The following is a 27,691-nucleotide window of genomic DNA, read 5'->3' as shown; positions in this document are numbered from 1 at the left end:
TGGACCGGTCCGCACATCCCTAAGACGGTCAAGAAGCTACATGTGATGTTAAATGCATCATTAACCTGATGGGATTAATTTTTATTTTGTCTTTGCAGCCAAAGGGGTCCCTGGTCTGGAACAGAGCCATGGCAAGGGCTGAAGAAGGCATTAGCCCTTTGTCCCGATCGGGTACCAGCCTGGATCAGGCCTCTGTGGTTGTTATTTGCTCAGGGAAGAAAGTTCTTTCTGACATCTTTGGCAAATAGCAGCTGCAAGGGGACTGAGCTTGATTGGCACCACGATGGGGGTTAAAGCCACCTCCTCATACCACGATCCAGATCTCCCCTGTAGCTGCTGTTGCTCTACCTGTCAGAGCTAATGATGCACTTATTTAATGTATAGGTTGGCTCCAAAAGTATTACAAATAAAAAGTATTACAAATAAAGAAACGCTGTGTGAATTGTGTGGTAAGAAACCCTTACAGAGCGGCTGTCACATACAGGTGGTTTTAAAAACAAAAGGCTATATAGTAATGTCTTGTGTATGTTATAAATATGAAATTAACTATAGATGTTATCTACACAATAACTTGGATGAAAGAAACTGTAAAAATATGGAGTATTAGTGTGCTTTTCAAGATAAATATTTTAGAACTGTCACCAATTCAAAGGATTACATCGTCACCATGGGGGGAACCATCACCACCACTGTGGGTGAGTAGCCACTGCCATCACTGGGAAGCCCTATCTAGACATTTCAGGGATTGAACCTGGACCTTCTGCATGTCCTTTAGAATTGAGCCATAGTCCTTAGACACTCTTCAGATACAATGGCCTTGTTCTTTAAACACATCAAAGCCCTTGCTCAAACTTTTGAGGGAGACTCCAATCTTCATTACACCAAGATCAAATCTTAAATTTAGGCAGAATACAGTATGCCACTGTCTTGAGATTATTCTTGATTAGAATAAGAATAAATAAATGTTTTGTTTTTGCAGCACTTTTTAAATCCACAGTGGATACAATTGTAGTTGGGGGAAACCCTCTTCAGAGTTTGATCCTGAAGCCATAAGCTACCATGGACTTGTGATATCTGGACAGATGAGAATAAATGGGAATATCTTCAACTGCCATTTGCTGTGGTACTTTCTGAAGGACTTTCTTTCGGTCCTCTCCATGGCAGTGCCTCTCACTTTTGTTCAAAAACAGAGTGTCTTCAGGAGCACCATGGTATATCCCAACAAGATCAGCATGCTAGATACAGGAATTCAAGTAGTTATTATGAAGCCATGTAAAAATTGTTCTACCAGTAACACCACTAGTAACAATAACAAAACAAGCCCCAGCAACACTAATAATTCTAAAATTATGAACTGGGACAAGAGTAATAATGGAGGATGTGGTTCAATTAACTAATGGGAAGCTAATATAGAAAAGAGAATATGTCCTCAGATTCAGTGGGATTTGTAGGTACTCCTTTGTCATTCTCAGGTAAAGCCCCCTATTGCACTGTCCAAAGTAGTAAATGTTTTTCCAGTTTCCCTACCTGTAAAGTCATCTTTCGGTACTTCATATCTTGTTTCCAAGGCATCACATAGTGCTTTGGGATCATCCCATGTCTGTATGAAAATCTTGGCAAATGGCAATGAATAAGCCTGGAAACATGACAATTAAAAAAACAAAATCTGTATTTCATTTGATTCTTTTTTAAAAACTTTAAATATAGGGTGGGTGGGTAGGATAAATTCTAATTCTATGGGGGGGGATGAATTCTAATCCCCACCCTCAAATTCCCTTATTTGCTTCCTCCCTCCGGCTTCATGGGAGAGCAGTAGTTGCCATGTATTGATATCCCATTTGGCCCAGGAGGAGGGAAGAGAGTTCCTCACTTCTACCGACTCACTCTTGCTTTCTGGACTCTATGGGGCAGTGGTGGGGCAAAGGCACCATATACTACCATCTCATTGAGCCTAGAGGGAGAGGAGAGCAGACAGATGACAAGCAGGTAGTGGCAACAGCTTCTGCTCCTCCATATTATCATTGCTGAATGGGCCCAGGAGAAGATGGTGGGAGAAAGAGCAACAACTCAGAAGGGACTTTAGTAGTTGGTAGGTTTTCTGACATTGAATGGATATCTTGGCAGATCCTGGACAATACCAGACCAGACCTATCTTTAATCCTTGGAACCTAACTTCCGTCCATCCATGCTGTATAAAATTTTACTAGCATGTAATCAAGCACAAGACTGTTCAATAAACAAATTCAGAAAGAGTCTGGCAATAAAATATGATGCTATTTAAATGTTGTGTGAACCAGCTCTGTACAAATCAGTCCAACTTTGATTTGGTGTATACCGATAGTGCTACATAATGGTAAATTAATGCAATATTGGTAGTATCTATGAGACTTCCAGTTGTAGAATAATAATAAAAATTAAGAATAAAAAGCAGGAATTTCTGCTTTATTTCCAAGATCTATTGAAGGATGGTTGCATTGTCCAAGCTGTTTTCTCTCTACACTTCCTCTAGGAATACCGTATTTACCTGAATTTACATCTGCCTTAAAAACAGAGGTTAAATACAGGCCATACCTGTATTTACCCAAAAGGAACAGGACTCTGAAGTTATGACAACCTCCCAATTTCTAACATCAAAACTTGGAAGAAAAAACTAGTCTTGAATTCAGATAAATATGGTATTAACAGGTCGGAGAATAAGCCTGTTTTGGTAAGTTTTGGTATCATTAATTATTTATATAGCACCTTTAATTTACAGTATGGCCTAATGGTCATCTTTACAACCACCCATTAAAGAACACAGACAAGCTGAACCCCATGTCTTAGAAAAGTAAACAGCAAAGTAGTAAGGTCCTCATGCTTTTCAATGATTGAAGTCTACTCTTACCCTTGAAGGTCAGTATTGACCCCCACAGAAGCCATATTGGTCTTAGGCCCATGGTGAGGCACAGCTTTTGGGCCACTCATGCTGCAGGAGCTGTACTGTACTGTCTGAGATACATCAGAAACCTGGCATGTGTGCCTTGATGGGGATTATGATGCAGCAGTGATTGTCAGACTGATGGCACTGAGGTTACAACAGAAGCCAGCACAAGTGTCAAGAACAGCAGTTGAGAAAAATCTATCATGGTGGTGCAGATATCTTGTAATTTTCGAAAGATCAAAAGAATATGAGAGGATTAGGTGTACTTGAAAGACATGGCAAAGTCAAGATGGATGTAGTTTCATGCCTAAAATGAAGCGTCAAGGAATTATAATGAACCATACAGGATTTGTTAGGATATAGCTTCCTCCAAGAGCCTCAGCTTAATCAGAGCAGCACCTTGTATTACCTAGCCCTGGAAGAAACTCCAGCTACGTAAGAGTATTGGCTTGCCTCAAATGTTTTACTCAAGTAGATGGACTATAATTGTTAAAAAGCTGTGTGTGCACAGTTTGCAAAACAAAGAAATATTTTTCAGCACGAACAGATCTACAGTGTCATCCTAAATCCTTTGTGATGCAATTTATCAGACTGCATGCATAAGGATATGTACAATTCTATAGTTAGGTTTCTTGTAGTGGCAGTGCCGTGCTGAGATGCAAAAACTGTCCTAGAAAAACACACACACACACACACACACAATGATTTATCTTACAAAAGGCATTACCACAAGTGCATGTGTGTTTTGAAGATCTTAATGGGCATTAGTGTAAACACTTTCCACAATAGATTTTACTGATCTCATACAGCTTAATACACTAATGCGAATCCAGTGACCTGCAGGGCCAAGTGCAGCTGCTGTCCACCCAACTGATGTGAAAAAACCATGCAGCATCATTTCATGCTCCCCTTTTCATTCTCCCTCTACTATTTCTGGCACTTCCAGTTGTCCTACAAAGCCAGCAGTTTAGGAAGCTCCCATATGGGGAAGCCACAAAACATCACACTTTTCACTTGGAGTCTCTGTGGAAAGCCAGCAATGATGTTAATCTTTATTTTCTGCAAAAACATTCTAGCCAGCCCCTCTAATAACCTGACTTGTAGGCTGAGCTTTTAAGTACTTAACACAGCAGTTAGGCCAGCACTTCTTGCTTCCTTATATGCTTAGAATTGTAGCCTGAACCTGTTGCTTTCCTAGTAGTTGCTAGACATCTCACATCATGTCTCAGACCTCCGTATATAGCTCACTTAATAAAACAAAAAGACATTTCTTGCCTGAAGGGTTTACACTTCAGGATTTAAGAAGCAAGTACACAAGAAGAGATAAAAGGGTGTGCTGAACTTGAGGAAAATGTGACAATATTGATCAGTACCACAGGCAGAGGTCTCTGGCCATCATCTGCTTCAACTTCAATCATCTGCTTCCTTTCCTCCCTTTTAAACATCAGAGCAAAATGTAGGACTAAAGCATTTGAAGGCAGTATGGTTTCTTTATATGTGCAAAGGGATCACTTTTACTGTTAGGTTCCTGAGAACACTTGTCATTTATGAAAGGACGTCAAGGATGACTACAGGGGTTGGGGCAAGTAAAACTTTCCCAAAAGCTTTTAAGTGATCAAATGCTTTTTGGCACATGTGTGCACACTCAGTGCAGTCTTCTGTTGTCACACCATGTCTGATAGTATTGCATTGTATAGGTCATTCATGTACATCTATATTGCCAAATGAAGTACCTTATCATGTGTATGACACCCTTAAGGGGGAGGAGTGTGCTAGCCGGGAACGTTTGCTTTATCCCTGTTGGGCCTCTCACCCAACCAACTGAACACCTCTGGTCCTAGGCTGTAGCTAGGCCAAGGAGTATAGACAGGTCAAGTGGGGAAAAAAAATGTAGAAAAGGGATTATTGTATCCCCTAATATTTTTTGTACTGCTAATGAAACTAACAGAAGTAGAACACAGTCATTGACATAAAGTCATGGCACACGCTGGAGTTGAGGTCTTCAGTTGGAAAGACAGTAGCAAGTAAGCACACTGAACAAAAATACGTAACAGCACACCTCAGAACAAAATACTCTCCCACATTCCCCAATGACCTGCTAAGCAGCTTTCCAGGTTTACTTCTCCATCCTAGATGTTTCCAATCTACATCAGTATCTACTCAGGTCTTTTCCCTTCTGCCTTGAGAACACCAGTGTGGTGTAGTGGTTAGTGTGTTGGACCAGGACCAGGGAGACCCGAGTTCAAATTCCCATTCAGCCATGAAACTCACTGGGTGACTCTGGGCCAGTCATGTCTCTCTGTCTAACCTACCTCACAGGGTTGTTGTGAGGAGAAACATAACCATGTACACCACTCAGCGCTCCTTGGAGGAAATACGGGATATAAATGTAAAAATAAAATAAACACCACCACCATCCAGGCTTCTGATAAACAGTTGCATGAGCATTTCCTCCCTCCCAATTCAAAAGAAGTCAGGAGCAGGTTATTTCATTCTCATGCTCCAAGCTTGGCCTTGTTTTGACTGGGGCAGGGGGAAGGCCACACTGCTTCTGCTGTCTTACTGTTCTCAGCAAAAATAGGGCTGTGAACGAACAGCACAAAATGGTCTTTCCTGAGTCAAGATGGCTTTGCTGAGGCCCTTTTGCCAATTTAAATTCAGACACCCACTGAAAATTGAGTGCAGGCCATAACCTACATGTTAAAAAATTACAAACTCTAGCATTAAAATCACATTAAACACAAACTGTGTGCCTAATATTTCACTGCCAGTTGTTTGCTTGTTTTTTAAAAGTCTTTATGAGAAATTCCTGGAGAGGGCTTAAGAAATTCAGAACACACAAGGTCTTTAGAACTAATGTTTATTTTCTGTACTCTACAACTGAGAATTAAACAGATATGTGCAACTCCACTTTGTCCTTCTCTGAGAGGTCTTACAAATGAGATACTTGCATGCCTAGTACTACAGTTCTGACTAAAGTATTGTAATCCATTTTAACTGTTCCTTCCCTTTGAGATCATTGGAAATAATGGTGGTGTGTGGTGTGTGTGGGTGTGTGTGAAGAGAACAGTAGACAGGCAACTCTCAAGGTTAGCATTATTGGTTAATGTGAATTTTATAATCTGAAGCAAAAAAAACAAACAACACAATTGAAAATTACACACTAGAGTGATATGAACACAATCTGGAAAACGAATATTCTCAGCCTGATACTTAGACTTGGGGTACCCAGCAAGTGGAGCTCTTTGCAAGTGGAATTCCTTCCTAGAACAAGGCCACGGCAAAGAAATGTCTGAAAACATATCCTGCTAACATAATGATGGTTCACTGACAGCTCACAAACTAAAATATGACATGAAGTATGTTGCTGACTCCAGTGTGCCTTAATTTCCTTTACTGAACAGGAGTCAGACTGGGACTGTGGTGAGAAAGAAAGGGGCTTTAACCTCACCCCTCTGCCATCTTCCCAATCCAGATTGTTCCCCCAAATGTGCCATTTGCCACCGGGCGGGGGGGGGGGGCGTTAACTGGCATAATTGGAAGCTTTTTTTTTATTTTTAAAGCATACAACAAGGTGAGGGTAAGGATTTGGACTGGGACTGTAACGGAGGAGTCCCCATCTGGCTGCTATTAACCAAGAAAACTTAAAACAAAGTCTCTTATGCATGTATACTCAGAACTAAGTCCTACCGCATTCAACAAGATTTGCTTCCAAGTACATTTCCAGAGGATTGTAGCCTCAGAACGTTAAGAATTAGAATGGTACAATACCCAGTTTCTCAGTAAATGGAAACAAGCTTCCCAAGATTACTGTAACAGGATGATAAACTTTAACTATACTAGAGTTGTTTTTAAAATAACTCAGCTTTACATATTAAGATAATTGTAACCTATCTACTATATTGTCTAAATCTTTTATTACCTGGAAAAATCGACCATTATTTCTCTATTTGACAGGAGTTTTAATCCAATGTCTTGGACAGTCAACTCTAAAATAAATCAGGGTTGCAAAAAGAATATTCCGTATGTAGGAACATATTAAGACATCTTCTATATCACAGTATTCTGCCGTTAGAATTTTTTAAAAATCAGCTACTGGTAGTTTCAAATCAATTTGTTTAATTATACATAAATAGTTTAAGATGTTATACTTGCTGTTAAATGGTCAGCAACTTATAAAAAAGTTAAGCTGGCATTTGGCCATTAATTTGTCAATTTAGTGCCACAGACTTCCCAACATGATTGACCTATACATCAAGCTTTTAAACACTTTGTAATCCATTAGTGAATTGCAGCTGAAACCTCAACAGCCCTTTTGTGATAGTTGGGTATTCATACCAATATATCAATAGAAGTCCAAAGGATTAGCCTAGAAAGGTTACCAGATGAGCTCCCCGCCACCACTCCATAAACTATAATGTCCACCCACACTTGTGGACAACTCAACACTGCAGCTCAAGTTCGCAACTCAAAACTTGTCCCCAAAGACAATGAGGCAAAACAAAAAGATTAATTTTGAAAGAGCAACAGATAAGATAATTTAAAAAACCCCGTGGGGGCTGAGATTCTGTACCCAGTTACACTGTATTCAACTAATTTAAGTAGCACTTAAGCACCCATAACTTGGTACAGCAGGAGAGTACTAGCCTTTTGGAAAAGGTGCTTTGTTTTTATTAGTGATTCAGTATTAGAAGATTTCCTAGATTAGTTCTGTAAAGATACAATTGTTATTGAAACAGTACACAAGTTTAGAGTGTGGTCTTTAGAGAGAAATAGCGAATATCTCAACATTATATTCCTTCCTGTTATTAGTGCTCTAAGGTTCTGAATACCAAATCAAGATTCTGAATACCGAATCTAAACAATGGTCCAAAGCTATGATCCCAATCTCACCAGCCAAGGCCATATTCATGCAAACTGCTTCCATGCTAGAATACATTTTAGAGTGCAATCTATCACATTGTTGCATATCACCTTGGTTAGGTGCTTCCCCACAACTAAGAGATTACTCTAGAATGAGAGCACTCAGTTCTGCTCCTATCTCAAACTAACCCTGGGGTGAGTGAACATGACCTAACAAGTGTTGAATGAGAAATTACGTAGCCAAAAAATGGACAAGTCTAAAAATATTGACCTGAAGCATAATGAAAACTGAAGTAACTAATGTTGACTGAAATGCAGAAGGCCTTCTTCAGCATACAAGTGATTGACATAATAGATACTATTGCAACTATCGAAAACAAATAATCATCATATAAAAAACAGCTATTTAATATGTTTCCCAAAGATATGGTCTCTCAAGTATCCAGTATATTAAAAGATGTCTAAATCATGAGTGTTATCAATTTCAATAGCATCCTCTGGGTCCAGTTTCATTTCACTGTGTCCTTCCTGCAAATCTTCCAGAGAAGCCAATGCCTCATTTGTATCACTAGCAAAAGTCTCACGAGAGGCATCATCGTATTCCTGAAGGTTGAGCCCTTTAATAGCTTTCTTCATCTTTTTACCCAGGACTTGAATTCTTCTCTTCTTTGCCGCTTTTTTGTTCTCATACTCCTTTTGGTTTTCAATATAGAAGATGTCCTGCAAAGAGAATTTTAATACCTTGTGAAGTGCTAAGGAATAATAGTCAGGTGAAATCAGTTTTCAGAAACCACCAGTTGCCTTTACTAACCTTAGAACTCAAGTTAAAAGCTGACTGCATGAAAAAGAACAAAAATCCTTTTTGAAGATTGGCATATATTAAAATAGCTTCAAAAACTGCCACAGAATATCTGTAAATATTAATACTTCTGCTTCCTAAAGTCAAAGAGGGTCCCTTTGACTTTAAATAGCAGCAGTTCTGTCTGCCTGGAATATAGGAAAGCAATTAAGAACGTAAGAACAGCCCTTCTAAATCGGGCCCAAGGCCTATCTAGTCCAGCATCCTCACTCCTGTATCAAATTAGGCATGCATTCTGAAATAAGAAAGATCCTTTAAATATTATAATTTCGTTTATTCACAGCTACTCAAGTTAAAAAAGCAAGCAAATGTACTCAAATATTTCTGTATACAAAAATATTCAGGTGGGGCAGGCGAACTATAATTTGCTTTCAAGTTGTGTAGATATTATATTCAGATGTACAATTGTCCTGATCTCGAAATTCAAATATTGTATCTGAAAAAGAAAGGCACCCTTCCACAGGCTTCGAAATAGCCATTCACCTGATAATTGTCCCAAGATGAATTCCCATTCTTCCTTCTAGCCTTAAAGAGTGACTGGCTTTTGCTTAGCTGGCTAAGCAGATTCCTCTTTCTGGCAAACCCTGTGTTGTTTTTTCAGGACACAGTCTTGTAGGAGACTATGGAAGACAGCTTGTTTTTTCTTCTTAGTTGAGCCAAGGCTGGAAGCAAAAGTCCTGCATCCCCCTTCCCTTTCAGATTCTCTCTTTCCAGCATTATATTTACAAGCTCTACTTAGATCTGCCAGATCTACATCAATCTACAAGCTCAAAGACGGAAAAGAAAAAAAACTACTTGAGGCTTTCCCTTCATTTGTCTTACATCTATAAGCTCTAATACTGGAAGGAAAGAATAACCTTATGCTTAGGTCCCACTCCTTTCCAGCGTCATACTTGGTTTATCTAATGCAAGAAAGGAGGCAGCCTCATAAAAAGCGCTCTTCCTTCCTTCCAAGCATAGAAGGGATTTACTCATAGACCCCATAAGAGTGTTATACAAAGCAAACCTGCATTCTCAAGTCTCTGGTGGGAGAGACCAAGAGTTGGAAATCAGCCCCAAAGCTATTTGGCTGCTCTACTGTAATGTGAGCTTCGCCTACTTCATACCTACAATAGAAGAGCCCCTCATATTGCTAGTTGGACCATTCTAATGGATATTATTATTTGTTCAATATCAATAAGAATGTAATCTGGGCTTCAAAGTAAAGCATTTAATGACAAGAAACTGGTAATTTTAGCCCTGTAAGCCTTCATTTTCACCAATTCGGCTTTGCACAGAGACAAAAAATGTTTTAAGTGCTCACCAAGGCTAAATCAAATGCCATAAACAAGGAGACATGTTACATTAACATGTAGACCTTGAAACTTCACAGAGTAGTCATGTCAGTCTGCAGCTATTTAAAAAAAAGGGGGGTCTTCTAAGGTAGACTTGCATACTGAGACATGCGTTTTCGTGGAAAACAGCTTAATTCAGAAGCTGCATGAGGAAGACTGACAAAGCTGTAGGAAATGTTGCTGCACTCTGGCAATTCTGGCAGTTAGTAATTTATCTATAACAAACTGGCCCAGGCAGAGAAGATCTACACCTCCAGTTCTCCCTTGTTCTTGGCCCCTCATTCTCAGCCCCCCCCCCGCAATGTTTTTCCTCTCTGGCTGGCTACCTGCTTTTTTTGGCCTGCAGCACTTTCACTTTCTCCCCCTGCTGTCCACCACGGCTTTCTCTCCCCACCTGCCCGTTTGCTGGCCTGTCCGTTGGCCTTATGTTCCCCGCCACTGTCGCTTTCCTCTTCCCTTCCCCTTGCTCACAAACTCTAGTGAGAGCTGCCACACATGCGATCAGCCATGGGTATGTCTTAGAGAATTATATTTATTGATGATTGTGCTGTTTAATTGAGCTTGTACAGATTACATTAATTAATTATTATTATTTATTTTTTATTAAAATTTTTAGTCCACCCTTCCAAAAGGCTCAGGGCGGTTTACATTAAAACACCATTCAAATCAATTAACAATTAAAACAAATTATGAAACTGCATAAAATAATAATTAACAATTAAAACATCATAAAACACCAATTAAATAGCCAAAACAATTTAAAAACAAGTTTTAAACAGCTGAGAAAGCTTGGTTGAAGAGATGTGTTTTCAGAACTTTCTTAAAAATTGCCAGAGATGGGGAGGCTCGTACCTTAGTAGGGAGCACATCCCACAATCTTGGGGCAGCAGCTGAGAAGGCCTGCCTCTGTGTAGCCACCAAAGGAGTTGGCGGCAACTGGAGACAGACCTCCTCAAGTGACCTCAATGGGCGGTGGGGCACATAGCGAAGAAGGCATTCTCTTAAATACCCAGGGCCTAAGCCGTTTAGGGCTTTGTAAGTTATAACTAGCACTTTGTATTTTGCCCGGAAACCTATTGGCAGCCAGTGTAGCTCCATCAACAGAGGAGTAATGTGGTCTCTCCGAGATGACCTAGAGACCAACCTGGCTGTCGCATTCTGAACCAACTGAAGTTTCCGGACTACGTACAAAGGCAGCCCCATGTATAGTGCATTACAGAAGTCAAGTCTGGAGGTTACCAACAAATGTACCACTGTTTATTTATTTACCTTGATTTGTTCTCCAGTTATACTTGGTGTGTTCTTCAATAGGTTTAAGTAAACGCCTCCTGGTGTTCTTCTTCTAGTACCATTCTGCATAATGGAAAAATAAAACTTCTTAAAGTTTTAGTTTAAAAGACTAAACATACAGCCATATAACCTGAATAAAAAGGAGAGAGTTGGGATTTTGACAGAATTAAAAGAAGCAAGAATTAGATACTCTTGGGGGTCTCATTTAAACTAAACATTTTTGTGAAGTCTGAAAAGATAATAGTGAAAACAGTACAGAAAGTTGCATATAGGGAGCACTTATGCCCATGCACGGCGGGGGGGGGGGATGATTATCAGCAACTCCTCCCCCTCCCCCACTTTTCATTGGCAGCTGCCTCTCAAAAATGTGTCCTTGAGGACAGTGGCAGGAGGGGGGATCCCCAGATGCAGGGGGTCTTTGATTATAATTAATCGGATTGTAAGAGAGACTCCATTTGGGAATATTTTGAAGACATCCCTATTCTGGTTGGGGGTGGGGAAGCAAAGTGTGGCAAACAAACTACAAAGGGATGCAAAGACTGGTGTCAGAATAAAGCAATGTAAAAACATATTGATTTAATGGTTATAGTAACCAATCCACCCTTACTCAATGCAATTAACACACCTGAATATTCCAAATTCAAACACCAATGTTCACACATTCATCATTTATTTTAAAGAGATTTAAAATTTGAAAAAGTGATAATTGTATTTACTTTAAAGAGATAATATGCAACAATCATATTCCACCTTATACAAAACAGTTAAAGGCGTTTGTATTCTTCAGTTTTAAGTAGCAGTGAAGAATAAATTCCAATTGCTGTCATAAACAGGCAATTCTAGTTAATTTGCATGTGCTGAAAATCAGGGAAGATTTAAGTCTTCTGCATATACACAGAATTTAGAATTTGGGCAATGGCCACAAGCAAAAGTGGATTTTCCAACTTGAGACCTAGGACCCTGCCAGGATCTCTGTTATCACAAGAGTGCTCTGTGCTGAGTTGTTTGCTGTGGAGAATGGATCTACAGTTTAGCTAAAAATCCATGAATATCAGCCCAGAGAAAGGACTAAATTAGGTCTAACAACCACCACAAGCTATTCCTTACCACTATGAAAAGGCCTCCATTTTGTTCCACTTCTGCAGTTTCCATCAGTAGTTCAATAGCTTTCTTCTTTCCAATGGTTTTTACTACCCGCACAATCAGATCCTTCTTTGGTTCACAAAGCCTAAAAGAAAAATAAAATACTAAGAATATTCCTTGTAACCATTTGGTAACCAAAATACACTGATTTTCTTTTCTTTTTTTAACCCACAGTTACTAGTATTCATTAATACTTAACACTCATATGGTGCCAACAGTTCAATCTGTTAAGTTCTCATAATCAAACCCATTCTTAAAGTTACCTCAATATAAATTAAGGTATATTACAAAGCTCTGAAGAACAGGGAGGCACACAAAAGAAAACACAACAAAATGAGTCTTTTTACTCCTACATTAATATAAGTCTGAATAATTTTGAGGACACTGGTTAACATCCTTACTGAATTATACAACAGACATTTTACAGAAATTAAGTAACCCTTAAGAATAACTCCTGAGTAGTACTATTGAACAACAATCTGGATGCCACTCATTGTCTCTATATGTACAGGAACAACCCCATTCATAAGTTTAACTTTCCCCACATGAGATGCCCTGGTCACTTGAGAGTTATTCAGTGAAAGCAGTAACAGTTTAACCAGGGGGTCTGATGGGTTACTCTACCCCACTACACTAAAACAGAATCCCCAGAACCACAGCAAAATTAGTACTAGTGGTGTGCATGGAACCGCAGAGGTGCGGTTCGATGCCGGGGAGGGGGTAGCTCTTTAAGGGCAGGGGAGGGTGCACTTACCCCTCCCCCCCACACACACACTTCCCCCACCAGCGCTCAGTTTCTGGCAGTGATTTTGGGGTGGCAGCATATTTCCCTGCCGCCTCTGCCCCCGTTCCTGGCAGGAAGCGGCTGGAAGTACTGCCTGCGCGTGCCCAGCGCACACGCAGGCAGTACTTCCAGCCGCTTCTGGCCAAAGGCAGCAGGGAGGTACGCTGCTGCCCCAACTACTAATTAGTATCTATACAGACAGAAAGATGAAGAGATGTCCTGGTTACATATAAAACATGTAGTCAGAATGTTTTATCCAGTAACTATTTTAAAGAAACACCCACCCTCTACTAGGTTTCGTTAACCCATAAGCAGGCATCTACACAAAATCTAAACTACAGATGAAGGTGGATTGCATAAAAGATCAAAATCTTACCGGTAGGCAATTTCATCCGACACTTTTTCCTCAGGATCTTCTTCAGTAACTTCATACCTCCCTTTATAATTCATTTCTTGTCTTTCACCCAATCTTTCCTTAGCAGGCCGTTTCCGTTTCAAAAGACCTTGCCCATTCTGCTCTTCTTCCTCCTCTTCCTCTTTTAGTACTGTCTTTTTGTCATCCTGCATATATTCATCTAATTCTTTGTTTAATGATTCAACCACTTCTGAGCCAGATTCTTTCATCAGTTTCTTTGCCAGCAAGTAATTGTAGGTCTCTGAGGCCCTGCTTCTGTCAATGCTACCCTCCATTCCTAGAATCCCAAGTTCTGAGGCCACTGCGTCTTGATTCTGCTCCTGAAGTACAGCACCCCAGATGTTGTTGATCTTTTTACTCCCTAAAGTCATCTGTTTCTGGGGGTTGTGGCCAAACGGAAAAGGATCTGGTTTAGGGGGAGGGAGGTTAGAACACTTCTGTCGCTTTCGCTTCCATAGACAGCTGTCTTCATCTGAATCTGAGAAGCTCTCATCACTAGAGTCCACACTTTTTGTAGTCCGATAAGGGACACTAGGTGCACAGGGTGAAACGCTGCTTGGGAAGGATCTGGCCGCAGCGTTGCTATCAAGCTGTTTCTGAAATTTAAAGAGACAACATTAAAAAAATAATACTAGCTTATTGTGCACTGATTGTCATTCTACAGAAATGCAATAGTTGCAGAACATCAGAAACCATCTAGAGTAACCAACAGCATAGCCTTTTCTCACACCACCTTTTCCTTCTCATCTCAGAAGGTGACAGGAGTTAGAGAAGAAAAAAACCTAGTCCCTTCTGGTCTCCAAGCAGTTTGGAAGATAGATACTTCTCTCTTTCGCATTACAAACATATGTTCATTGAAGGACTAGAATTGTGCTAACCTAGCAAGATCAGCACCTAGATAGGAGTTCAGCCTCTTCTCTCATTATTCTTCTTGCCCTGACAGTATAGGGGAGTACAAAATGGTGCCAAAGTCACTAGAGGATCTAATATTTTGGCTCACATTCATTTGTACCAAGCTTCTCACAAGCAGCAAGCTTGAAAACAAGGAGGCACCAGTATCAGGGATGTTCGGAAGATGTTCTTGATTGCAGAGAAGAGGACTCTCTCTCTCTTTAGATAGACAGATAGATAGATAGAGGGCAGGGGTCTGCAAAGAGAGGGTTTGTGAGGGAGGTAAGAGCCCCTTCAGGAGGCGGCGGCTGCCGTTGGGTGAATTAGATGAGGAAACAAGAAGAATAAGATCTGTTAACTCAGGGAGGGGAAAGAAAGAGTGGGGGAGAGCGAGTGGAAGAGAAAGAAGGAAGGGTGCGTGATGGGCCCAAGCCTGTCAGCAGCCTGAGAGGAATGAGCGGCCATGCTGGCGGTGGCAGCAAGGAAGGGTCCAGTCAACCACTGCTGCTTTGCGGGGCTACTGAGGCCATTGTTGGAGGCAGGCAGGCAAGGGATGGGCCAGGGCCTATCAGAGGCCGGAGGGGAACTAACAGCCATGGCAGTGGCAGCAGCAAGAAAGGGCCTGGTCAACCACTACTGCTCCTGAGGGGAGGAGGAGCAGGGCTTGGGTGAGGGTGGGGAGGTCTCTGGAGATAGGAGGCCACAGTTTGGCCAACAGGCGCCATCAACGCTGCAGCCGTGACCAAGAGGGGTGAGGGGGATGGAAGCAATGGGATGAAGGAAGAGGAGCAAGAATGCATCTCAGGTGAGGGTGGGGAAATCTCTGAGGTGAGGGGGGCTGTGGCAGGGGGTGAGGGGAGCAATCAAGTACTAGTGTGGGTTAAGTACTAGATGCTCTGTACAGGTCAAGCTAGTTTTATATGTTTTGTTATTCTCTCTTACAGAAACGTAGCTCAGAGAAGTAACTCAGTGTTTGACAGATTCACAATTCAGTTTTCAAAAATGGTATATGTAGTTGAGAGTGTAAGCATAGGCATTAACATGCTTGCATTACATTTAGATATAGTTTTGAACAGGTTATCTTTTTCTTTAAGAGGCTCTTATTATAATTGTTTTTAAAAATCCAACTTAAGCATTTTATAGTTTTTATCCTGTTGAAAACCCATTGTTCCTTGGATTTTTAAGTGGTTTTACAAGATTTTACAGGAAAGGCATGGATGAATACTGTACTGCAATACAAGGGCTGTTGACAGATATTAGAAACACTGTTGGGACACAGTGGGCATTAGGCGGAAGAAAGTAGGGGTACTTACCCCAATACTTGGGAGAGCCGAACCATTGTACAGCCCTGCCCCCACCTGTAGTCCCAATTTGAGGATGGCGGCAGTTCTGCCGCAGTCAGTCCGGGCAGAGGATGACCCAGACAGCCAAGCTTCTGAGGGGGGGCTGAGATCTTGCGAGATCTCCGAGGGTTCTCATGAGATCACGTTTCAGCACAAGATCTTACGAGATTTGCTAGAGCTGTCAGAATCTATTTATAAAAACAGACTGGCTGATGATTAGGGGCCAGTAACTGAGGAGGACCTGTGCTGGCGAGTGCTCAGTGACTCAGCTTAAGTAAAGGAACACTATCGGGTGGCGGGGGTGTGTCTGAGTTTAGCCAACCCCCTTTCTGTGATGTTACCGAAACCTCTGAGGCCTCTGGAAGAGACTTGATTCTCCATTCTTCCTCACAACCCAGCTGCCTGTAAGCCTGACATGCTGCTACCTGTATTAACTGGAAGTATTAGAATAAAAACTCACTGTATTTTGCATATAACAGTAAGAGTTTAGACATACACTACACATTCATTATCATCATTTCTTTGCATATAGATCAGTAACAGATGACTGTTCTCAGTCTATCTTGGTCACATTATGAAATATTTAACTGCTTGAGTTTAAAGGATACCCGATAGCACAAGACGTAATAAACACATTTTAGCAGTGTCTAAATTCTTGAGTTTCATTACCATTGTAGGTCTTGGCATGATATGTTGGACAACTAGAGAAAATGAAACCATCACCCAATTTTTTAAATCACAAAATATCTCCTTCCTCTTGTTACTTCTCCTAGCATAAACAGAAGTTCAAATGTTAACTAAAAAAAATGTTTTCCGAACAAGCAAAAACCACTAGTTGAATTATGACCTAAATTTCTGGGTAATTTAATAGACAAGGGTAGGAAAGACAGGTATGTTAGGAAATTCTGGTTACCAAGGCAGATGTTTTCAAATTGCTGTGTCTCAAGTCATTTTTCAACAAATATTCATGAAATTTACAAAAAATTGCCTTCCTGGCAAGTTGCCAGTGATTCATACTTGCCACAAGCAAGCATTCATGCATATGGTCACTTAGAAGGTCAGACTGAACTTTCTGACTACAATGATTTGCAGCTTAGCTAATAATGAGTGCTAGCTTTGTCTTGACTATTAGCAAGACTGTAACCAAGTTTGATTGGGTTGCTTCTGCCACAGAAGAATGAGATCCCCCCCCGCCCGGGGAAAAGAAACATTACTGCATTCCAGAGGTTCCGCTTGATACACTGAATAGACATAGAGGTCTGGGAAACCTAATAATCACAGTAAAAGTAAAGTGTGCCGTTGAGTCGATGTCGACTCCTGGTGACCACAGAGCACCGTGGTTGTCTTTGGTAGAATACATGAGGGATTTACCATTGCCTCCTCTCGCACAGTATGATGCCTTTCAATCATAGTAGGTCCCCACAATTTAGAAACTGGCTACGAGTCCAAAAATTTCTCAGAAATCTAGTGCCCAAAATATTATTTCTTATGTGTATATACCACATAATAAAAATCTCTAGGAGATAAATTTGGGTGTATCATACGGATTTATCTGCAGAATTCTTCCTTCTCTAGTTTCTACCCATTGCTAATTTTAATACCTGTTTTACATTGGATGAGAATTTAAACATACTTCTACATTTCTACATATACAGGCCTGTATGCACCCCTCCCATATAGTGGGTGTGATGCATAGGCTCTTGCATACAACTCAATGTCTGTGATTTTTCTACTACTTTTTTGAGGCGGGAGGTTTGCAGCAATACAGTATGCATCTGATAGCATGCATTAGAGCACATATATATTTTAATTCTGTATTAGCCACATTTTAACTAATGCTTCGCCTCACAGGAGTATCTTGTTGGTTTTTATATTTTCTTTCAGCCACTGCTATCCAACTGACATCTGATTCAGTCAGCATCCTCTATTCTAATAGGAAGCTGACAAATCTACAAGCCTGCAAAGATAAAATGATGCTATTTACTGTAGTCACAAATGCTCACCAGCTGACAAATTCAGTATGAGAAATGGAAAAAAACTTTTTAGAATGCTTTTTATACAAGTTAGCCTGGTACAATAGGACATCATTGTGCATTATTTTACCGGTTGCATAATGGCTTAAAGGGCTGGGGGAGAAGAGAAGCATAAACCTAAATATTCAAATTAAATTTAGATATATGGCCAGTATAAATCCATATAGTGAGTTCTCCTCCCTGAAGGTTCAGGTAGTTAAGGCACACAATAACACCTCTTCCCCTCATACACCATTTAGAAAACCAGCACAATTCACTGGATAAAAAGCTAGAATGCAGACCTGGACATGGGGCACACTGTCCAGCCTTGGGCAAGCTATTCTCTCTCAGAAAAAGAACTTTCACTCCAAAAGGGTGTGTGTGACCACAACTGTTTTAACAGAATTGTTACACCTGGTGTCTAAGCAAGAAAACTGCTATGTATTGTAAAAGACCAAATGAAAGAACTGAAAGCTTCAGTATTAGGCACAAGCTCAGCATATACCCACAAACAGCACCTACAAGGGGGGCTCCTGCTTCTCATCTAAGATCACAAGCTCTAGAGCCTAACAGCGCTCCTGGACCTTTAAGAGCTGCACAGAAGGCAGCACTTCACCAGATCCAGCGTTTGCCTGCGGTGATAGGAAACGCTAGCTGCCCAGGAGAGATTCTGTCTCTCATGCAACTCGCTATTACCCAGGTTTACTCGGAAGGAAGCCACAATATTGGCAGCCGGGCTTTCTCCTTAGAAAGCGTGCGCAGGATTGCAGGGAGCCCTCACAAGGCTTGAAAATTGCTATGTAATACAACCCTATACACAGCCGCTCTTTTCTCCCATGCGAGGGCGGGACGCTTTGCCGCCAACACTGCAGGCCTCCAACTCAGCCTCTGCACAAGCGGGGCGGGAAAATATGCCAGTAGAAAACGGGGCGGCCTCACCTGCTGGGGGCTCCTGGCAGCAGCGGAGACGGGCATTTCGCAGTCCGAGTCCGAAATCTCTCCGTCCTCCACGTTCTGCTCCATCCCCCGAGCCTCCTACACCATCTTCCCACCCCTTGGCGGACGCCGCTTGAGAAGAGGTAGAAAGAGGAAGGCACACGTTCTCCTTCCGCGAAGAAGTAGAGCCACTAACTGCAAAGCCCCACGGCCGTAGCCTCCCTAGACTTCAGGCTCCACATTGCACTGCGCTGGAAGGAAAGGAGGAATTGTAGACAGGGGTCACTGCAAAGTGTGTCGGGAGTTGCAGTCCTTGCCTTGAAACGTCCTCTGAGCTACTGGGGGCGTGTTTTCTTCCTTTGTGTTTTCGATGCAGGCAGGGTTTTGTGCCATATCAGCGGCGAGCAGTATAAAAGAAAAGAGAGGACGAACGAAAGAAAAAGAATTGAGGCGGGAAACAGAAGCGGCAAGTGCATTTCTGAAACAGAAATGGGGAGAGGGAATTATCTGAGGGGCCACACCCCCTTTGCCACCCTCTCTAGAGCCACCCTTGCTCAGTTTCTCGAATTTAAAAACTTGGATATAGGCTCGCTACGAACTTGCTTATCTTTCTTTTATATAAGGCTTGATATGTGTATCTAGGTGGTGCACACAACGTAAAACAGAACAAACTGACTTTTATTAGAGAATGTTTAGCATATGGTTTACAGAAGCAATACAGCAGTGAAGAGAATTTCCCGATAAAATGGGGCAGAGGACTAAAGAATGTGTCCTTGCAATGGTAGAGAGAATATAGCACTGAACACGAGTTCCTACAGGTTTGGTAGGGTAGAGTCCGGTTAAAAGAGTTCAGTGAGAGGAATGGCCAAAGGGTCCAAGGGAGGGTCAGATCCCAGCCTCACCTTGCGGCCTGTGGCAGGCAGGGCTGTGCCAGTCTTCTGCTAATTGCAGCCTTTGGGAGTGGGCCCTTGACGGCGGGTCTTCTCCAGGTCCAGGGGGTCTTCCAGGGGTGTTGTCAGCAGGAGTTCCTAAACAGAGTAAAAACAAAGTAATTTCACAGAATAAAAAGTTAAAACAATTTCAGGGGATAGAAACAATTAAAACACTTTAAAGCTTATGGTATCATTGACTCCAATTGTCCTTATTTCTGGTGCCTGTTCCAGATAACTACGTTTTGTCCTTCGTATTGCCTTTAAAAAGAGGAGGAGAGCTGGTCTTGTGGTAGCAAGCATGACTTGTCCCCTTAGCTAAGCAGGGTCCACCCTGGTTGCATATGAGTGGGAGACTAGAAGCGTGAGCACTATAAGATCTTCCCCTCAGGGAATGGAGCCGCTCTGGCAAGAGCATCAGAAGCTTCCAAGTTCCCTCCCTGGCTTCTCCAAGATAGCAAGGCTGAGAGAGAGTCCAGCCTGCAACCTCGGAGAAGCTGCTGCCAGTCTGTGTAGACCACGGATTCTCAACCTTGGGCCCCCAGATGTTATTGGACTTCAACTCCCATAATCCGTAGCCCCAGTGGCCTTTGGTTGGGAATTATGGGAGCTGAAGTCCAATAACATCTGGGGACCCAACACTGAGAATCCCTGGTGTAGACAGTACTGAGCTAGATGAACCTATGGTTTGACTCCATGTATTTATTATTATTTATTTACTACATTTTATACCACCTTTCTGCCTTGACAAAGGCACCCAAAGTGGTTTACGATATTAAAAGAAGCAAATAACAGAAGATTAATAAAACGTTGTCTCAGGCTGTTGGTCTTCTCAGGAGCTGAGGACAAGTGCTCCCTGGCCTCGGTGCATCTTTTCTTGCCTTCCTCTCAGGGCACAGTGGTCTTTCAGTACTCCTGGGAAGGGAGGGGGCTGCCCCAACAGTACAGCAGCCTCTTATGTTTTTGGATACCTTATTAAAATTTTGTTAATGTGACTTGCTAGAATTAGAATTCATAGTGGTTCAGTTCCTTCACAGGGAAACTGGACATTACAACGTTAATGAGAATGAATGCATATACAAAACACATATGTATACTAAGGAGCCATGTAGAACAGGCCTGCTGTTTTGCACACTACTAGTAATTGTAGGAAACTCAAGTTTTTAACTCAAAGCCATTAACCCAGGGAACAAACACCTTCTTGGCTTTTAAAAAATGAGTGTATGACAGGTGATTGTTCAGAGTTGATGAATACTGTGAAAAAGCAGAATATTTGGCAATGTGAGATAGTGGCAGTAGGAGGTTTTGACAGCTATCCTTGGAATGTGAAAAAGGCTAAAGATAAAGATTGATAGCTTTCACCTGTGAAATGTTGGAACTCTGAGCTGGCTCAGACTACTTCATACCTACTGTCTCAGAAGGTATGAAATACACTCTGAGCCAGCTCAGACAATACTTTGAACCATCCCAGGCAAATGTGGTGAGGAGGAGTCTGGGTGCACATGTCCTCTCCCCATTTGTCACACTGTCATCAAATTGGGCGGGGGCAAGTTGTTTGTCTGAACTCTCTCTCATTATGCACTTGTGATACCAAGTAGGATTTGAACTGCATCGAAAGGGGCAGCAGTTTGCGCCCATATTGTTATGGAAGGATTAGTGGAGGGTTATTTATTTATTTATTTATTCAAAGTGCTTTTTTTGACTCAGACTGAAGAGAGTATAAAGTAAAGTGTGCCACCGAGTTGGTGTCGACCCCTGGCGACTACAGAGCCCTGTGGTTGTCTTTAGTAGAATACAGGTGGTGTTTACCATTGCCTCCTCCCATGCAGTATGAGATTATGCCTTTCAGCATCTTCCTATATCACTGTTGCACGATATAGGTATTTCCCATAGTCTGGGAAACATTCCCATAGTCTGGGAAACATACCAGTGGGGATTCAAACCAGCAACCTCTGGATTGCTAGTCAAGCCATTTCCCCGTTGCACCATTAGAAGAGTGTGCCACAATTGTATCTTCTTCCCAAATTACATAAAGGGACTCAATCCCATTTCTGGCTATCTTCTAATCTCTAGCTATGGATCTGTGCTGGGACCTCTATCTGTATATAATCATCATTCATTTTTAACCTTTTGTTCTACAGTAGAATCTTATTTATGAGCTGCTGATTTTTTGAATGCTATTGAAAATAAGTTGTTGGACTCCAATCCATTTTGGTCAGTGATTAACCTTTTACACAAATATTCCGAAGGAGAAGGCAAAAATGGTAATTGAAGAGACTGAATAAAAGAGAGGTAATAGCTAGTCCCACCATGTTTTTATGCTCTTAAAATGGAGTTTAGGCATATGACACTTGCAGTTCTAGAGATGTCAGGTATGTTTTCTGAACCCACCCCTTTATTGCAATGACCATGGACTAAAGACCGAACTAGATGAGAGAGTTACATGCACTTTTCAATTTTGTGCCTCGTTTGTTTTTCCTCTAATAGCAGCTGCAGAGAGTGGACCAGTCTGGATTGGAACTGTGGTGTGCGGGAAGAACCTTTAACTGGTTGGTAAGAACATAATAACAGCCCTGCTGGATCAGGCCCAAGGCCCATCTAGTCCAGCATCCTGTTTCACACAGTGGCCCACCAGATGCTGCTGGAAGCCACAAGCAGGAGTTGAGGGCGTGCCCTCTCTCCTGCCATTTCTCCCCTGCAACTGGTTCTCAGAGCCATCCTGCCTTTTGAGACTGGAGGTGGCCCACAGCCCTCCAACTAGTAGCCATTGATGGACCTCTCCTCCATGAAGTTATCCAAACCCCTCTTAAAGCCATCCAGGTTGTTGGCTGTCACTACGTCCTGTGGCAGAGAGTTCCACAAGTGGATCACACGTTGTGTGAAAAAGTACTTCCGTTTGTTGGTCCTAGACCTCCTGGCAATCAATTTCATGGAGTGACCTCTGGTTCTAGTGTTATGTGAGAGGGAAAAGAATTTCTCTCTCTCCAAATTCTCCAAACCATGCATGATTTTGTAAACCTCTATCAGGTCTCCCCACAGTCGTCTTTTTTCTAAGCCAAAAAGCCCCAGGTGTTATAGTCTTGCCTCATAAGAAAGGTGCTCTAGGCCCCTGATCATCTTGGTTGCCCTCTTCTGCACCTTTTCCAGTTCAACAATATCCTTTTTAAGATGTTTTGACCAGAATTGTACGCAGTACTCCAGGTATGGTCGCACCATAGTTTTGTATAAGGGTATTATAATATTAGTTGTTTTATTTTCAATCCCCTTTCTAATGATCCCTAGCATTGAATTTGCCTTTTTCACAGCTGCCGCACATTGAGTCGACACTTTCAAAGAGCTGTCCACCACAACCCCAAGATCCCTCTCCTGGTCAGTCACCGACAGCTCGGATCCCATCAGCATATATTTGAAGTTGGGGTTTTTCGTCCCAGTGTGCATCACTTTACACTTGCTAACATTGAACTGCATTTGCCATTTTGTCGCCCACTCTCCCAGTTTGGAGAGATCCTTTTGGAGCTGCTCACAATCTGTTTTGGATTTCACTACCCGGAAGAGTTTGGTATCATCTGTGAATTTGGTCCCCCACAGTCCCAGTCCAGAATGGATCTCAGTCCGTGACTGCTTTTCGAAAGAGAGAGAGAGAGAGAGAGAGAGAGAGAGAGAGAGAGAGAGAGAGAAAAGAGACATGCAGCCTAAAAATACATCTTAATATTTTCAAAAATCTTTAATCTTTTTCTTTGGGGGGGGGACGACGACGACGACAATTTTGGCTCTACGGTGTTTCCTCACCCAAATTTTTTTTGTGGTGGTAACCTTGTCCAGTGAGAAGGGTAGGAGGAGTATACACATATGTTAACCATATTGGGAGTAAGCATTATTACCTGGGATTTGTGAGAGGGAATAATGTTCTCTCTTGTTCCAGAAAGGCAAAAAACATCACATGGTCAGTTCCATGTACTGATTTATTTGTCTGTATTGACTAGGCTGCTTATATTATATACCACCATGTCCAGACTAAAAACAGTCCTTAAATTGGACTGTTTTAAAGAATGAGCATACTTCTGAAAACACAGTTTTCCATATTTATCACACACTGGGATCAGGACCAAGGTACGTGGTACTGAGCAAAGAAAATGCTGCCTCTTTCTAGTAGAAAAGTGAGATACTGTAAGGCACCTCTTTGACTTTATTATCTCTTTGAGAGGCATCAGAGTCAGAACTTGTGAACAAGATGATCTCTGAAGTTTCAGTAGGGTCACCTGAGTTCATAATCTCTGTGAGGCATCTTGTCAATTTCAAACGCACCGGCTTAGCTGCTCCTCTTTCTGGGGGGTTCATTGTGTCACTGAATGGAAGACCATGGCAGTTGTGGCCACAAAAGCCTCTTAATTAAGTGAAATCAGAGACTGCTCTATAAGTAGATGGCCTCACCTGATCTACCTCTGGAGCTGCTGAAGTTCCAGCTATATAACTTACAGCCAGCTGGAATCTGCTTGATCTTAGGAACTAAATTAACCTTGTAGATAAGACTTGGTCTGAGGGTCACTGGAACTAAGTAGGGGATTGGTTCAAGAGACTATAAGATATAATACCAAACATTTACTACGGTGTTATGGATTTTAAAGCTTAATTTTAAAATATGGAGTTTAATTCAAATATGGACCTACAACATTATTTCCATGGTGTAATTGTTGCATTATTTCATTATTTCCCTGGTGTGCATGTATTACCTGAACATGGTGAACGTTTTAGGCACCTTTTCCCCACAACAGCAGTAGGGGTTGTGGCTGACTAGAGGAAGAATTCTTCAAGCTGAGAAATTTCCTGCTCTTTTTGTTTAAGCCTTCCTTCTCGCTCCTCACCAATGAATTCTATTAGCTCCACCCACCTCATTTTCTGTTAACTACCCTCTGATTTCATGAACATTCTGATCCATTGAGTTATATTGGGGTAGTTTGGGTTTTGTTTTAGCCCCCTTAGGCTTTTTCTTTTTCAGATTTTAGTGAAACCAGCATATTTGAAGGTGATCCTGAGTCTGCTGGGATCCCCTCTTGCCCCCAAATGCTGTGTTTATGCATCCATGAGGATAACAACATTTACAGCATTTTTGGGAATAGATAATATATTTTAAACTCGTCCCCTGAGCTCTCCTTTGGCCTTCCCTCCCTGTTTTTGGAGGTTAGGTGGTTAATGACCAAAGAAAGAGTTTTCCAAGTTTTGGTCCCCTTACTGTAGAACACTTACCCCAGCAACTACTTTGATGTCTTTTTGGTACATTTGGTACAGTTTTTTAAAAATTTACCCAGGCTTTTAAAATAGCTCTTTAACCCAGTTTCAATCTCTGGTGGGATTTTCTGTGTATTATTGTTGTGCTGTTAACAAGTTTCATTGTTTAGATTGTACTTAGCTGTTTGTACAAGTGATTGCATTTTTCTTATTTATTTGGTTGGTTTTGCATGGCGCTCAAAACTAGAAACATTGATAAGGAGATAAATTCCTCCAGTGGCTGATACTTATTGCTTAAAATTTTAGTGTTTGTTTCATTGGCTGGATCCATTTCCAGTCAATACTTGTCTTGGCAATTATAGCAGAGTGGGTTCATGGTTGCATATAGTTTACAGAACATGGGTGTGTGTGTGTGTGTGTGTGTGTGTGTGTGTGTGTGTGTGTGAAGAAACACATGGGTGTGTCCCCCCGAAGCAGCACTAACTGGGAAACAAACTAATGTTTTCAGATATCTGAAAGGAGAGTTAAATGAATAACAACCAGAACTGAATTTAGCAAAATATCATGGAAATCAGGAGTTCTCAGATGTCTCCTGTGGTTGGGGATGATGGAATCTGGAGTCCAATAAGATATGGGAACCTACAGTTGAGAACCACTCACTGACACTGAGGGTGGGTTTTTTAAGGTTAGCCAGGGTATAACATGAGTCATGGTTCTGCCCTGAATGTGTTGTGAATACCAAGCTTCAGCCCTGAGTCTCCTGAAATATGATTGAATAATTTGTGCCTGTAACATTCACGACCACCACCGGTTAAGCAGAAGCAGTCCTTACTCATCTAGCATAAGGCCTTCCATGGTAGCAATCTTGATTTCCTTCAGGCTTCCATCCCAGCACATTTCATTTTTGAATAACTGCTCAAAAAGAAAAAAGAAAAGGTTCAGTTAGTAGAATCAAATGGTAAAGCTTTGCCTAGACTCTATCCTTATTTGGCATTTTAGTTTTGCACAATTGAGAATAATACCCCACAAATTGTTCTGTCATCTCATCTGTAGTCGAAATGAATTCTTTGCATAATAGTCCTCTTCTCTTGTTCTGTTCTCAGTTGGTACACCAGTAGTTTGTCTGGTTTATTACCCTTCTCGAAATATTTCTGTTTGCTAAAATTCATTTTTTTATAAGTCTCTTTAGCATCCACTAAATCTACTTGTTTACAAAGCTCTTTCATATTTTGCCGTCTCCTCTTTGGGGTTTTGTTTATGTCTCGATTTAAGCTGTTGAGCTTTGCCTAGACTCAAACATGTCAGACTGCAGGTAACTAGTTGCAGGTTGCATAAAAGATCCCCCAGCAAAAAATGTACATTAACTTGTACATTAAACAAACAAACCCTAGCTTGCAAAGAAGCATTCAATGTAGCCTTCTCCACATCATGCTGGTTTGAAGTGGGGAGGGGTTTGCTGTCCCCACAATGGGGGAGCATTCAAACACACAACCCATCCCCACAGTCAAACGATACAGAGTCTAGGCAAGTGGTACAGATCACTTGATTAAACTGAATGCAAAGTAAAGTGTGCCGTTGAGTCAGTGTCGACTCCTGGTGACCACAGAGCCCTGTGGTTGTCTTTGGTAGAATACAGGAGGAGTGTACCATTTCCTCCTCCTGCACAATATGAGATGATGCCTTTCAGCATCTTCCTATATCGCTGCTGCTCGATATAGGTGCTTCCCAGACTGGTATCCACTGAACAAATCAACCCCGCTCCTTGATGAATGTTGAAAAAGAAAAAAGTTGAAGGGTCATGCATAGAATTGAGCCCTGTGACCTAATAATGGTTTATTATTGCTTATTCATCTGTTCTAGGGATGGATCTTTTGAGACTGAAAATGGGTTCTGACTCAGGTTGCTATTTTTTCTTTTCCCTCCACTTTAACAGTTTTATGACAGGCCGGAATTCAACAGCTACTACATCACAGTGAATTTCCTGCCATTGATATGGAAAACTTTATCTTAAATTTCCATGGGTATCTATCGTCCCTCAAGACCAAACCATGGCTCAGATTAAAGCTGCAATCCATTAGAAATCAGTGGGATTTACTTCTGTGTCAAGGTGGATTGGTAGAAGTGAACATTTCTACAGCGACCAAAACAGTAAGACCTTGGGCTTCATAGATCGCCATTTGCCCCCCTTTCCACGTGTGTAGTGTGTGTACAGAGGCCTGCCAACTGAAGAGAAAGCTTTATGCATCTGATCAAGTGAGCTGCATCACTAAAACTTATGCTACAATAAGCCTTTTTGTCTCCAGTCTTTAGACTCTTTGTTGCTTTTGCTGCAGCGGACTACCACGCTTATCCCTCCGGCTGCAGTAATGGAGGCCTTGCATGATGGTAGCAATTTTTCCCTTCTTCGTGTTTAACTCTCTGTCAAGAAAAGAGCAGGCTACTCTCCAAGACAACATCTTATGGCAGCTGTGGTTGCCAGTCCAGATTAATATTTAATAATTAAGCCAAAAAAGCCAAAATCCGGAGCAAAAAAAAAGCCAAGAGAGCCAGACGGTTGGCGTCACTGAAAAACCCAACTCACAGCTTTGCGCTCTCTCTTTTTCTCAGTCATTCCAGGCGCGGCAGAGCAGAGTCTATACACGACACCCCGGCAGGCGGGCGGGGCTCTTTTTAAGTTGCCTGGCTGCCTCAGGTGATTATTTGTCAGCCAATGCAATCATTCCTGAAGCCAGAGAAGGCGGGACGG

General features: G+C 41.7%; 2 protein-coding genes and 1 long non-coding RNA gene across 3 annotated transcripts in view; 1 reads left to right on the top strand and 2 right to left on the bottom strand.

The window, feature by feature from the left end:
• Positions 1–971: 971 nt before the first annotated feature.
• On the bottom strand, positions 972–2,974 carry TEX43 (testis expressed 43). Its single transcript, XM_053288411.1, has 3 exons — positions 2,885–2,974; positions 1,528–1,636; positions 972–1,235 (listed from the first exon to the last, which is right to left on the bottom strand). The coding sequence occupies exons 1-3, from the start codon at positions 2,962–2,964 to the stop codon at positions 1,029–1,031; spliced, it is 396 nt and encodes a 131-aa protein (XP_053144386.1). The 5' UTR covers positions 2,965–2,974; the 3' UTR covers positions 972–1,028.
• A 2,789-nt stretch (positions 2,975–5,763) lies between these two features.
• On the bottom strand, positions 5,764–27,691 carry PHAX (phosphorylated adaptor for RNA export). Its single transcript, XM_053303154.1, has 8 exons — positions 27,527–27,691; positions 25,778–25,857; positions 19,693–19,818; positions 18,794–19,147; positions 13,570–14,204; positions 12,374–12,494; positions 11,246–11,329; positions 5,764–8,503 (listed from the first exon to the last, which is right to left on the bottom strand). Exons 4-8 carry the CDS (start codon positions 18,875–18,877, stop codon positions 8,234–8,236), a joined length of 1,194 nt encoding a protein of 397 aa, XP_053159129.1. The 5' UTR covers positions 18,878–19,147; positions 19,693–19,818; positions 25,778–25,857; positions 27,527–27,691; the 3' UTR covers positions 5,764–8,233.
• Positions 21,907–27,691, top strand: part of LOC128347891 (uncharacterized) — a 44,786-nt gene continuing 39,001 nt past the window's right edge. The window contains exons 1-2 of the long non-coding RNA XR_008317798.1: positions 21,907–22,272; positions 26,879–27,093. This is a non-coding gene — a long non-coding RNA (uncharacterized LOC128347891). The remainder of the gene's footprint in view (positions 22,273–26,878; positions 27,094–27,691) is intronic.

This window comes from Hemicordylus capensis, chromosome 2 (genome assembly GCF_027244095.1).
Source record: "Hemicordylus capensis ecotype Gifberg chromosome 2, rHemCap1.1.pri, whole genome shotgun sequence".
NCBI lineage: Eukaryota > Metazoa > Chordata > Lepidosauria > Squamata > Cordylidae > Hemicordylus > Hemicordylus capensis.
The sequence above is the reverse complement of the archived record's forward strand: the minus strand, read 5'-3'. Positions and strand labels throughout refer to the sequence as shown.

Coding starts and splice junctions, on each gene's coding strand:
- TEX43 (XM_053288411.1), bottom strand. CDS start 2,964: ATGAGTGGCCCAAAAGCTGTGCCTCACCATGGGCCTAAGACCAATATG. Junction 1,637..2,884: donor GTCAATACTGACCTTCAAGG/GTAAGAGTAGAC, acceptor TCATGTTTCCAG/GCTTATTCATTGCCATTTGC. Junction 1,236..1,527: donor ACCGAAAGATGACTTTACAG/GTAGGGAAACTG, acceptor TCCTGTATCTAG/CATGCTGATCTTGTTGGGAT.
- PHAX (XM_053303154.1), bottom strand. CDS start 18,877: ATGGAGCAGAACGTGGAGGACGGAGAGATTTCGGACTCGGACTGCGAA. Junction 12,495..13,569: donor TCGGATGAAATTGCCTACCG/GTAAGATTTTGA, acceptor TTTTTCTTTTAG/GCTTTGTGAACCAAAGAAGG. Junction 8,504..11,245: donor TAACTGGAGAACAAATCAAG/GTAAATAAATAA, acceptor TTCTCTTTGCAG/GACATCTTCTATATTGAAAA.